This window comes from Aegilops tauschii, chromosome 2 (assembly GCF_002575655.3).
Source record: "Aegilops tauschii subsp. strangulata cultivar AL8/78 chromosome 2, Aet v6.0, whole genome shotgun sequence".
Taxonomy (NCBI): Eukaryota; Viridiplantae; Streptophyta; class Magnoliopsida; order Poales; family Poaceae; genus Aegilops; species Aegilops tauschii.
This window is the reverse complement of record NC_053036.3, coordinates 546,626,562-546,640,533: the sequence shown is the minus strand read 5'-3', so window position 1 is coordinate 546,640,533 and position 13,972 is coordinate 546,626,562. Positions and strand designations below refer to the sequence as shown.

The 13,972-nt window shown below is 45.2% G+C and overlaps 1 protein-coding gene across 2 annotated transcripts; it reads right to left on the bottom strand.

Moving 5' to 3' along the window:
• Positions 1–461: 461 nt before the first annotated feature.
• Positions 462–6,520, bottom strand: LOC109760174 (GDSL esterase/lipase At1g09390). Of its 2 annotated transcripts, none has more exons than XM_020319004.3 (5): positions 6,183–6,520; positions 1,762–1,947; positions 1,502–1,665; positions 1,122–1,398; positions 462–1,027 (listed from the first exon to the last, which is right to left on the bottom strand). In XM_020319004.3, the coding sequence occupies exons 1-5, from the start codon at positions 6,445–6,447 to the stop codon at positions 795–797; spliced, it is 1,125 nt and encodes a 374-aa protein (XP_020174593.1). In that variant the 5' UTR covers positions 6,448–6,520; the 3' UTR covers positions 462–794. The 2 variants fall into 2 exon arrangements, with proteins under 2 accessions (XP_020174593.1, XP_073365073.1); XM_073508972.1 differs by having other exon boundaries at positions 1,505–1,665.
• Between the last annotated feature and the right edge of the window lie 7,452 nt (positions 6,521–13,972).

Genomic DNA, 13,972 nt, shown 5'->3' with positions numbered 1-13,972 from the left:
CTAACTGCACCTGTTTGGCATCAGATTTATCTTTAGCTTTTGTAATTATTCAAAACCTTGCAATAAATATAGTTGTGTCCATCAACCAAGGCACATGCATGGGTGTTTCACCTTTTTTTTAAAGAAGAGGTAAAAAAGATTTTCATTTTCATGGACTCACCTTTTTATAGGAGTAAAGAGATTTGGCACAAAAATATGTTTATAATATTAGTTATATTTTTTTCATTACTAGTACGTTAGAGATTTGTTTATAAATGATATTTTTTATTCACTCATAGTGTAACATCATGGGATACAAGCACAATGAATGCACTTTCAACCTCTGCGTGATTAGGATGCAAATAGACAACATCAACGTACACACACGAAGGATCACGGCGACAAAAAGCAAATTCATAAAGAATGAATTCATGACTAGAAGGAGGAAAAAGAAACAAAACCCCGAAACGATCACGGGCAAGTTAGAGACCATGCTAGGTCCTAAAATGACATCAATTTTTTCACTTGAAAATGTCATCTATCAACCATAAACTATCATCTTGTTACGAGTAGTGAAACAGTGAAAGTAAAATTCGTTGGAAGCACAATACTCACCATACTCTTTCTAGTGGCTGAACTTTTCAAATTTATCTAAAGGATGCGTTCTTACTGGCAAGTCGATTCATCGCCTATTAGTTGCCCTAGGCTATGCATGATCTCAACCACAACATGCAACACATAGAGTCCTCTCAACTCAGATCACCAAATCGGCGGTCTGCGTGTGTCTGGTTCGGTCTACTGGTACGTAGCATCCATCATGTCTTGCAGAAGTAGCCGAAGGGCACATTGGGAGTGGAGAACTCCGCCGCGAGAATCTTGGCCGCGACGACAGCGTTTGCGGCGTCGGTGTAGTGCACTCCGTCCCAGCTGACGAACTTGCCGCCGTCCTCGCACACCCGGTAGCCGGGATCGAGGCAGCTCACGTTGGCGTTGTAGTTGTAAGGCGGCCCGCCGTAGCCGCAGCACGCCATGAGCGGCTCCTCAAACCCTGAAACATCAGCGGCCCCGTAAACAAAAAAACAGAGTATGCATGCAGTGTCTCCAGGTTGATGCATGGATGGATTGCTCAACGACCGACTCACCGTAGCCGCTGTGGTTGGCGACGAGGTCGTACTTGATGGACAGGACGTCGGTGTACACGATGGTGGAGCCCTTGAGCTGCGACGTAAGCTTGTGGCAGACGGAGCTGAGCTGGTCGTTGAACTCGTGGGAAGCGTTGTTGAGCGTTCTGAGGCAGCCGCTGTCGTCGAGATCACCGCCGTCGTCGTCGTTCCTGAGCTCGGCGAGCTTCTGGGGCAGGCAGCCCAGCGGACCGGTGCCATGGACCCAAAAGTTCTTGGCTCCATCGTAGAACAGAGTCTGCACGCCATGAACAGACAGCAAGTGGTTTTAGGGTTTTACACCAAGCAAATTAAAGAAGGAATTGAGCATTACGATTTGGCGGTTAATGGATTTGCAGTACCACAATAGCATCCTGTATCTCAGATAGCATGGCCGGGATCCTATGATGGACCACGTGATCGTAGGTCAGCCCGCTGGAGAAGGCGGCGGAGAGGTCGTTCTGCCCTATGTCGATGAGGTAGAGCGCGTTCCGGAAACCCTCCGCGTCCACCGGAGCCTTCTCGCCTGCAGACCAACTAGCAGTAGATCGGTCAGTAGATGATCATCCCTTTTGTGTTGACTAGTACTGAAGTTGTATGAGTCAAGAAGAGACTGAAGAACCATGGGAGATGAGCTGGAGGGAGCGCTGCTTGAAGTGGACGAACTGCTGCACCTGGACGTGGAGAGCAAAGGGCCTGTCACGCGGCATGGTGCCCGAGCCGGCGATGGCGAAGTTGGCGCCGTTGCCGAAGTCGGAGCCCAGCGCCTCCATGTACGGGCTCAGGTAGCTCATGTTCAGGCTCTCACCTGCACGCACGAGGGACGTACTATCACTAGTAGAAAACGGAGCTTTATCACCGGTTCGTAAGGGCCTTTAGTGCCGGTTCTGCAACCGGCACCGGCACTAAAGAGTGGAGACTAAAGGGTCCCCCCCTTCGGTTCGGCACGAACCGCCAGTAAAGGTCCACCACGTGGCGTGAGCTCGCGCCGTGGTATGGGGGACCTTTAGTACCGGTTGGTGTTACCAACCGGTACTAAAGGTTTTTTTTTGAATTTTTTTTGAAAATTTTGAAAAAAAAATTGAATTTTTTTTTTGATTTTTAATTTTCTGAATTATTTGATGATTTAGTCTCTAATCACTCCTCTTAACTACTCAAGTGCGGATCACTCATTCCAAGTCATCTAACTTCCCAGCCGGTCACCCATCCTCTCACTCCCCAGCCTGAGCACGCTTAACTTCGGAGTTCTATTCCCTCTACTTTTCAAGTCTGCACTTGTTGTTTTCCTGATAAATGTAAGTTGTCAATCCTATTAACTCTCGGCAGTTTAGCTTGAGCATTAGGTCACACGTTTCACCGTTTGAGTTTGAAACTATTATTAAAAAACAGTAATTATTTAGTAACAATAATATTTCTTAAATAAGTTTGACCACAGTTTGACCAGATTTGACCAAAATTCAAAAAATTGAAATAATTATTTAGTAACACTAATATTCTTGAATAATTATGTAGAACATTAATACTTCTTGAATAAGTAGTTTGACCATAGTTTGACCAGATTTAACCAAAAAACTAAAATTTGAGCATATCTTTTTTTCTTTTGGAATTTGAGGATTCTAAAAAATTGCAAACAGGTCGTAGGCTGTCAAAATCGGATGCGGATTTTCGTGCTGAATTTTTTGATATATTATACGTTTTTTTTCTGACATCGTATGCAAAAGTTATAGCCGTTTTACATTTTCCTACACTTTTTGCAAAACATGTCCAAATTGAAGTTTTCAAATTTTCCTAACTAGTAGATGTAGTAATATAACTACCTCTAGAAGGATTTTATTTTTTAAAGTTTTTATCATTTTCTTTTGATTTTTTCAAAACTGAAATGGCGATACACCGGGGAGGGGGGTAGAGTTTGAAAATTGCCCTATAGTCCCGGTTTGTGTGTCCAACCAGGACTATAGGTCAGACCCCTTTAGTACCGGTTCATGGCACAAACCGGTACTAAAGGTTCAACACGAACCGGCATTAATGCATAGCCGTTCGAACCGGCACTAATGATACCATTAGTACCGGACCAAAATCAAACCGGGACTAATGTGTCTCACATTAGGTCCTTTTTCTACTAGTGTATTAAGTGATAGATCAGCAAGATAAATATCACCGTTACCGTTGCGGGCATTTTTCTGTGTGACAACTGTCAAAAGCCTGAGCACAAGTCCGACGACTAGCCATATAACAAAGCCTGTGGTGACGAAGTATGGGGTGTAAGTGCAGTCATGAGCTGGTGCTCTTTGAGACAACGCGTTCGGACTCGTGCAGAGTGCTTCTTTGAAAGCTCAAGGCACTCACACCACCACCAAGCCATATGATATGAGCCAGGACTGATTTCGGTGGGAACCCGTCGGCGCGCACTTGTCACCTCCTTGAGATGGACCGTGCATGCATGCGCGCTTGTCCTATCCGGGAGTCAAACTTCCAGCCGCTTCTAGTAGTTGCTACTGCGCACTAATCATACTTCCACGCCACCAGTTTATCCCGAAACAAATCGACTGGCACGAACACGGAAGACTGAGCATGACAGCACTACGGCTGCATATTGTGGAAAAGAGGAAACCGCGAAAAGGACGGCATCTTAGAGCACACGCATGAAAATCGCCCCTGGGCGGGCCGGCGATACAATCGGCGCTGGGGGCGGTTTTGCGCCCAGTCATCGCACCCAGGCGCCGATATTGATCCACTTTTCAGCCCCCTTCCGGCGAATAAAGGGCTCATATGAGCGAAAATAGGCCCATATTCGGCGTGGTTCGCCGTGGCTCGGCGTTCAATTGTCAATATAAATATATTTTTATCACATATTTCATCACAGAAAAATTAAATACTTCAACAAAATAGTACAACAACAAATAGTTCAATACAAATTATATAGTTCAACAAATAAAAACTCATATTTCATCACACGTCGCGCCCGGCGTCGTCCTTGAGCCTCCATAGGTGCTCCACCAGATCATGCTGCAGATGATGATGCACCTGTGGGTTTCGGATCTCCTGACGCATACTGAGGTAGGCATTCCAGGTTACCGGTAGCTGGTGATCAACTTCGGCTAGAGGACCCTGCCTGTAGTATGGTTCAGTGTCAAACACTGGGTCTTCTTGCTCGCTCTCGATGATCATGTTGTGCAAGATGACACAGCAAGTTATGATCTCCCACATTTGATCTTTCGACCAGGTCTGAGCAGGGTACCGGACAACAGCAAATCGAGATTGGAGCACACCAAATGCTCGCTCGACATCCTTCCGGAAAGCCTCCTGCACCTTGGCAAAGTGGGACTTCTTGCCTCCTGGCACAGCGTTTGAGATAGTCTTCACAAATGTAGACCATCTCGGATAGATGCCATCAGCTAGGTAGTACCCCTTGTTGTAGTGCCGCCCATTGATCTCGAAGTTCACCGGAGGAGAATGGCCTTCAACAAGCTTGGCAAAGACAGAAGAGCACTGCAGCACGTTGATGTCATTGTGAGTTCCTGGCATACCAAAGAAGGAGTGCCAAATCCAGAGATCATGTGTGGCCACCGCCTCAAGTACCACACTGCAACCGCCTTTGGCGCCTTTGTGCATTCCCTGCCAAGCAAATGGGCAATTCTTCCATTTCCAATGCATGCAGTCGATGCTTCCAAGCATCCCAGAAAATCCTCTTACTGCATTATGTGTTAGGATCCGAGCAGTGTCTTCCGCATTGGGTGTTCTCAAGTATTGCGGTCCAAACACTGCCACCACTGCCCGACAGAACTTGTAGAAACACTCTATGCTGGTGGACTCGGCCATGCGCCCAGTAGTCGTCGAGTGAATCACCGGGAGCTCCGTATGCAAGCATCCTCATCACTGTCGTGCACTTCTGGATCGAGGTGAATCCAAGTTTGCCGGTGCAATCCATCTTGCACTTGAAGTAGTTGTCGAACTCCCAGATGGAATTCACAAACCTAAGGAAGAGCTTTCGGCTCATCCGATTACGGCGCCGAAATATTTTGTCGCCGTGAAGTGGAGCATCGGCGAAGTAGTCGGAGTAGAGCATGCAGTACCCTTCGAGACGATGCCGGTTCTTTGCTTTCACCCACCCCGGCGCCGAGCCACCTCGCCGCGGCTTTTCATTGCTCGCCAGCAGCTGGGCGAGGGCGGCGAGCACCATGAGATGCTCTTCTTCCTGGACGTCGGCCTCGGCTTCCTCCTCCAGCAGCTTGGCGAGCGCTTCCTCGTCATCCGAGTCCATCGCCGAGGCAGGCAAATCGCCGAACACCTTGCGCCCGGTGGGCGTGTACCCGCCGCTAAACTGCCCCTCCGCGGCCGGAAACGACGGCCAGAAACGCCCACCTGCTGTTGGAGGGGCTGTCGCGGCGAACCTCTGCTATTTTTCCAGCGGGGAATGGCTATCTAGCGGTGAAGGGTGGCGGGCGGTGCCGGGATATAGCTAGTGGCGGCTGAGGGCGCGGGGGGTGGGAGGCGAGTCGGGAAAGAAAATCTTGACTTTTGACCTGACGGTGTGGGCCAGCCGCGCTTTTCCCTTGCGCCGGAGCCCCCGATCGCCCCCTAGTGCGCCTGGTTCGGCCTGAGACCGCCGGGCGGAAAAAAGGGCCGAACCGGCGCTTTTCGTCGTCCTGGGGCGCGACTGGGGCGTTTTTTGGGCACCGGCGCCAAAAAAGTGGCCTGGGGGCCTGTTGGGGGCGCGGCTGGAGATGCTCTTACTGCCGCCCATCTGAGCACTGACAAAGCCTCACGAAAGTATACACAGTAAGATTTAGGTTTAGGATTACTGCACTCTTTTTTTTAATAGTTTAGATCGCTTACATGTGTGTCATGTGTTTTTTTTTTTGCGCAACATGTGTCACGTGGTTAGGATTTAGGATTACTGCACTCTTACCATGGAGCTGTTGTTGTTTTTTTTATTATTACTTTTTGCGACAAGTGGAGCAGTTACTATTGTTCAACTCCGATACTTGAGCAGCGTACAACCAACGTGGAGGGGGCGGCAATGGGTTTGCGGGTGCGACTTACAGAGGTAGTCGATGACGAGGCGGCCGTCGCAGAGCCGTCCGGTGGAGCGGCGGAAATGGGTGCGGCCCTCCGGGAGCGGGAGGTAGCTCCCAAGCGCCGCCGCGGTGCCGCCCGTGTCCGTGTTCGAGTCGCCGAACGCGAACACAACCGGCCGCCGCGTGCACCCCTCCTCCGCGGCGACCGGCGACGGCGAGGCGAGTAATACAGCGGCCGCGAGGAGAGCTGAAACCGCGGCAGCAAGGGCTCTAGCGCTCGCTGCTGCCATGCCTCCGGAGACGTCACCAGCCTGCGACAAGTAATGGGTCGATTGTCTAGCCTACTATATACGAAAGCGTGGCCACGAGAACGATCCTGAGACGCACACCTATTTATAGCCGTGGTACGTGTGGGTGCGGCACTACGACCCAAAGCCAGAAGATTGCAAATTGCACAGAGCCGGGCACGCGGTGCAACTCTTTGCACTACATGCATGCGTGCACAATGGAGTGCGCTTGTGGGCGCATCAACTGAGCAGCTGTGGATAGGATCAAGCGACTGTTCCGCCGATGTTTAGAGATTTTTTTCTATAAAAATACGCCCCCAAGAGTAGTCTTGATTGTTTTTTTATAGGATCAAGCATGGCCCAGACTCCAACTGCAACTCTCTCTTTTTTCTGACAAAAAATACTCCTCACCTGCAACTTAAAACATACCTATGGGGTAGAGCACGATACCATCGCCCTGTAAGGACATGCCCTATAACTTCTCAAATGCTTCTCCAGACCTTAACTCCTCAAAATTAGAAATTATAGAGTGATCGGACCTAATCGAACCCCTATATTTGACTTTTTAATATTCTTTTAGCAATTCTTTGATCTGTATATTTCCAACAATTGCATGGTATTTAATCAATTATTCTAATGATCTAAATGCATTATATGCAAAAATTCAACTACAGACACACATATGGTTCATCTAATGGAACAATTCAAATTAAAACATGCATATACTTCATCCAGAAGCCACCAAATCGACCAAGTTTATCCCAAAAAAAAACACCACATAGCATGTATTATATCGTGGACCAAGCCATAGCAATGGTGCAACACAAATGGCTTGTTGCCACGCTTCTTGTTGTGTTGCGTGTATAGCTCTTGGATGATAGACACATTGCACCCCACTCAGTGGTGCAACGTTGACTTGATCAACACAACTGGACCATCGGTTGATATAGCCGAACATCTAGTCTAACTAGATTTCAAGGGCATTGGTTTTTCATTGGTTTTCTGCCTTTTTGACATGTCGTAACAAAATCAACCATCCATGACCCAAGAAATCGGGAGGCAGCTATCAAAGAAGCCAAGCCAAACCTACAAGCTCCCGCAATACATGAAATCTTCTTATTTCTAACACCGGTTACAACTCTCAGCACCACACACACACTCACACAATGTTTACACCTTGGATGCCTCTTTATTGGCGGGAACATCACCTCTCACTAAAAGAATATTTTGGATGAATAAGACGCCAAAACATCAAATTTGAGATTTTATCAATGGTGTCTCAGATGCACCTCTCTGCTGACCATCCAACCACTGGTTGGTTTCTGCGACAGGAGAAATCTTTTACTTTTAATTGGGAAACTTTAAAGCTATTCATCTTCAATCATGGCAGTAAAACAAACATGAAAAATAATAATAATTACATCCAGATTCGTAGACCATCTAGCGAAGACTACAAGCACTAGCGAATCAAAGGCACACCACAGTCATCGTTCTAAGGCCCTATAAAACCAGCACACCAAAACAATAGCCGCCGTCGATGAAGAAAATCGTAGATAGGAATGATCCAACCAGAAAACACACGAACATAGACGAACGAAAACCGAATCCGAGCAGATCCACCAAAGACAACCACAAAATGGATCATGCGAGATCCGCCAGAGACACACCTGCACACGCCCTCTGATGATGCTAGACACACCACCAGGACGAGGCCTAGGCGGGGAGATGTTGGGAAACATAGTATAAAACAAAAAGACGTCCTACGATCACCTAGAAACAACATGAAGATGCATATAGGGTTTGGATCAATGATCGTTACCGACTCCGGAGTGCAGCAGAAGTAGACGAGTCGGTGTAGATCGTACTTGGAGCCCCTTGTACCGTTGATGACGATACTGTGAACCGCCCTCGAACGATCCCCTGAACAGAAGACCGGAAGCACGGCCTCTCTACTTGGTTGCAAGCGTATGGTCTTCATGATCCGGCAGCGCTTTGCCGTGCAGAGTTAATCATCGCCGAAAAATAGAGCGAGGAGATTAGTACCACATTGAACTTCTAATTATGAGGATTAGAGGAACTAGAACTAGATGAACTAGAGAAAACTCCAAAACTTATGTAGACAATAGGGCCAATACCTCAAGTATATATAGGCTAGAGGGGGAGAGGAGGGCTGCTACCAAGGAGGTAAAGTCCCTCCTTGGGGCGCCGGCCAAGGGGAAGGAGTTGGACTCCACCCCTAGTCCAATTCACCCCCCACCCTCCGACAAGGAAGGGGGGGCACCTCCACTTGGGCCCATGTGGCCAAGTTGCCTTCCACTTCTTGGCCTTTTAAGACCCGTTGATATTTAATTAATTATAAAAGCCTTCTAACAATTAACATGTCCTTTTTATATAATTTAATATCATGTGAACTTTTTCCACCTATATATTATTTACCGGGAATATCCAGTATTGCCCTGATAAACACCGAAACCCTTCCGGTGACCCCGGAACGCTTCCTTTCCTCTCGAAATTATTTTGAATACTAATAAACAATTTCACAAATAAATCCTCGATACTCTCGTCCTACTAACACTCAACGGATCGTGATTACCTTAAGCTTGTGACCCCGTAGGTTCAGCAAATCATAGAGATGAACGAAACCCCTTCGTTCAATTACCGATAGCGAAACCGTCGACGTCCATATCGATCCCTATGATTATACGAATGATATTGATGTCTACTACGGAACCTTCTTCTTGTAGACGTTGTTGGGACTTCAAGTGCAGAGGTTTGTAGGACAGTAGCAAATTTCCCTCAAGTGGATGACCTAAGGTTTATCAATCCGTGGGAGGCGTAGGATGAAGATGGTCTCTCTCAAACAACCCTGCAACCAAATAACAAAGAGTCTCTTGTGTCCCCAACACACCCAATACAATGGTAAATGGTATAGGTGCAATAGTTCGGCGAAGAGATGGTGATACAAGTGCAATATGGACATTAGATATAGGTTTTTGTAATCTGAAAATATAAAAACAGCAAGGTAACTAATGATAAAAGTGAGCACAAACGGTATTGCAATGCTAGGAAATAAGGCCTAGGGTTCATAGTTTCACTAGTGCAAGTTCTCTCAACAATAATAACATAATTGGATCATATAACTATCCCTCAACATGCAACAAAGAGTCACTCCAAAGTCACTAATAGCGGGGAACAAACGAAGAGATTATTGTAGGGTACGAAACCACCTCAAAGTTATCCTTTCTGATCGATCTATTCAAGAGTCCGTAGTAAAATAACACGAAGCTATTCTTTCCGTTAGATCTATCATAGAGTTCGTACTAGAATAACACCTTAAGATACAAATCAACCAAAACCCTAATGTCACCTAGATACTCCCATGTCACCTCAAGTATCCGCGGGTATGATTATATGATATGCATCACACAATCTCAGATTCATCTATTCAACCAACACAAAGAACTTCAAAGAGTGCCCCAAAGTTTCTACCGGAGAGTCAAGACGAAAACGTGTGCCAACCCCTATGCATAAGTTCACGAGGTCACGGAACTCGCAAGTTGATCACCAAAACATACATCAAGTAGATCACGTGAATATCCCATTGTCACCACAGATAAGCACATGCAAGACATACATCAAGTGTTCTCAAATCCTTAAAGACTCAATCCGATAAGATAACTTCAGAGGGAAAACTCAATCCATTACAAGAGAGTAGAGGGGGAGAAACATCATAAGATCCAACTATAATAGCAAAGCTCGCGGTACATCAAGATCGTGCCAAATCAAGAACACGAGAGAGAGAGAGAGAGAGAGAGATCAAACACATTGCTACTGGTACATACCCTCAGCCCCGAGGGTGAACTACTCCCTCCTCGTCATGGAGAGCACCGGGATGATGAAGATGGCCACCGGTGAGGGTTCCCCCCTCCGGCAGGGTGCCGGAACAGGGTCCCGATTGGTTTTTGGTGGCTACACAGGCTTGCGGCGGCGGAACTCTCGATCTAGGTTATGTTCTGGGGGTTTCTGTATATATAAGAGGTTTTGGCGTCGGGAACAAGTCAAGGGGGTCTCCGAGGCGGCCACGAGGTAGGGGGCACGCCCAAGGGGTAGGGCGCCCCCCCCCCCACCCTCGTGGTGGCCTCGGGACTCTTCGGGCCCATCTCCGATGCTCCGTGGGCTTCTTCTGGTCCAAAAACAATCTCCATTGAATTTCAGGTCAATTGGACTCCGTATGGTTTTCCTTTTCTGCGATACTCAAAAACAAGGAAAAAACAGAAACTGGCACTAGGCTCTAGGTTCATAGGTTAGTCCCAAAAATCATATAAAATAGCATATAAATGCATATAAAACATCCTAGATGGATAATATAATAGCATGGCACAATCAAAATTTATAGATACGTTGGAGACGTATCAGCATCCCCAAGCTTAATTCCTGCTCGTCCTTTAGTAGGTAAATGATAAAAAAAGAATTTTTGATGTGAAATGCTACCTAACATATTTATCAATGTAATCTTCTTTATTGTGGCAAGAATATTCAGATCCATAAGATTCAAAACAAAAGTTTAATATTGACATGAAAACAATAATACTTCAAGCATACTAACAAAGCCATCATGTCTTCTCAAAATAACATGGCCAAAGAAAGTTATCCCTACAAAATCATATAGTCTGGCTATGCTCTATCTTCATCACACAAAATATTTAAATCATGCACAACCCCGATGACAAGCCAAGCAATTGTTTCATACTTTTGATGTTCTCAAACTTTTTCAATCTTCACGCAATACATGAGCGTGAGCCATGGACATAGCACTATAGGTGGAATAGAATGGTGGTTGTGGAGAAGACAAAAAGGAAGAAGATAGTCTCACATCAACTAGGTGTATCAACAGACTATGAAGTTGCCCATCAATAGATATCAATGTGAGTGAGTAGGGATTACCATGCAACGGATGCACTAGAGCTATAAGTGTATGAAAGCTCAAAAAGAAACTAAGTGGGTGTGCATCCAACTCGCTTGCTCACGAAGACCTAGGGCATTTTGAGGAAGCCCATCATTGGAATATACAAGCCAAGTTCTATAATGAAAGATTCCCACTAGTATATGAAAGTGACAACATAGGAGACTCTCTATCATGAAGATCATGGTGCTATTTTGAAGCACAAGTGTGGTAAAAGGATAGTAGCATTGTCCCTTCTCTCTTTTTCTCTCATTTTTTTGGGCCTTCCTTTTTTATGGCCTCTTTTTTCTTTTTCTTTTTCCTTTTTATTTTTCGTCCGGAGTCTCATCCCGACTTGTGGGGGAATCATAGTCTCCATCATCCTTTCCTCACTGGGACAATGCTCTAATAATGATGATCATCACACTTTTATTTACTTACAACTCAAGAATTACAACTCGATACTTAGAACAAAATATGACTCTATATGAATGCCTCCGGCGGTGTACCGGGATATGCAATGAATCAAGAGTGACATGTATGAAAGAATTATAAAGGTGGCTTTGCCACAAATACGATGTCAACTTCATGATCATGCAAAGCAATATGACAATGATGGAGCGTGTCATAATAAACGGAACGGTGGAAAGTTGCATGGCAATATATCTCGGAATGGCTATGGAAATGCCATAATAGGTAGGTATGGTGGCTGTTTTGAGGAAGGTAAAGGTGGATGTTATGGTACCGGCGAAAATTGCGCGGTACTAGAGAGGCTAGCAATGGTGGAAGGGTGAGAGTGTGTATAATCCATAGACTCGATATTAGTCATAATAAAGTCACATGCTTATTGCAAAAATCTATTAGTTATCGAAACAAAGTACTACGCGCATGCTCCTAGGGGATAGATTGGTAGGAAAAGACCATCGCTCGTCCCCGACCGCCACTCATAAGGAAGACAATCAATAAATAAATCATGCTCCGACTTCATCACATAACGGTTCACCATATGTGCATGCTACGGGAGTCGCAAACTTTAACACAAGTATCTCTCAAATTCACAACTACTCACTAGCATGACTCTAATATTACCATCCTCATATCTCAAAACAATCATAAGGAATCGAACTTCTCATAGTATTCAATGCACTTTATACGAAAGTTTTTATTATATCCCTCTTGGATGCCCATCATATTTGGACTAAATTTATAACCCAAGCAAATTACCATGCTGTTTAAGACTCTCAAAATAATATAAGTGAAGCATGAGAGATCAACAATTTCTTCAAAATAAAACCACCGCCGTGCTCTAAAAGGATATAAGTGAAGCACTAGAGCAAATGACAAACTACTCCGAAAGATATAAGTGAAGATCAATGAGTAGTCGAATAATTATGTAATTATGTGAAGACTCTCTAATATTTAAGAATTTCAGATCTTGGTATTTTATTCAAACAGCAAGTAAAACAAAAGAAAATAAAATGACGCTCCAAGCAAAACACATATCATGTGATGAATAAAAATATAGCTCCAAGTAAAGTTACCGATGAACGAAGACGAAAGAGGGGATGCCATCCGGGGCATCCCCAAGCTTAGGCTCTTGGTTGTCCTTGAATGTCACCTTGGGGTGCCTTGGGCATCCCCAAGCTTAGGCTCTTGCCACTCCTTATTCCTTATTGTCGGTTTTGTTCTTCTTTCTCGTTGAAGTATTTCGGCATCCGCTTGACGTAGTCACCTGTGTCTGGACAGACAATGATGGATGTTGTCACATCAAGAGGGCCCTAAGAATATATCTCCATCGTCGAGGAGCAAATCCCACTCTCGAGCTATCTAGTCCTTTGCCAAACTTTCCGATGAACCGTAAGTTATCGTTATGATCACCGTGTTACAGATGACATTTGAGCATCCCCAAAGTCCATCGCGTTCGGAAGTGACTACGATTCTCGCGTGGTCTGGGGAACTAAAACACATGCTAACACCCCTATAACAATTGATTTCGGACAATATTATCTCAAAGTATAACAAACATGATTGGATCGATTCAATATGATCGGTCTTCTAACGTCATATTCTTAATATTGTTTTAGGACTATCTTTACACTTAACGATATCCTAAAATCCGAAAAACATGATCACCAACAACACTTGAATCGGTCTTAGAGGCAAGACCGGAAACCTATATTATATCGTTTATCATTTTACACGTGCATATGAGTTTTCACTGAATCACATATTCCAGTATCACAACAGTTATAGTATGAAATATAAACTCTTAATTATGAAAATAGAAATATAATAACACAATATTATTGTCTCTATGGCATATTTCCAACAGGAGAACCTTATTCCATCTTTAGTGAGCTGCCATCTTCTCGCTTTTTTAGCAGGACACAAACCCTAACAAAACTCAAAAAACTAACACATAAAAATGGAGCCCTCCGGCCGAAAATGATTGGGGTCCATCACGCTCCCATGGCCCTAAAGCCACGGGAGATGAGGCAGATCGGCGATACGTTGACAGGCGACTGGAACCTTAGTTGTCTTTTCCCTTGGGAGGAGTGAAGAAATCGAAGCAACACAGACATGAAA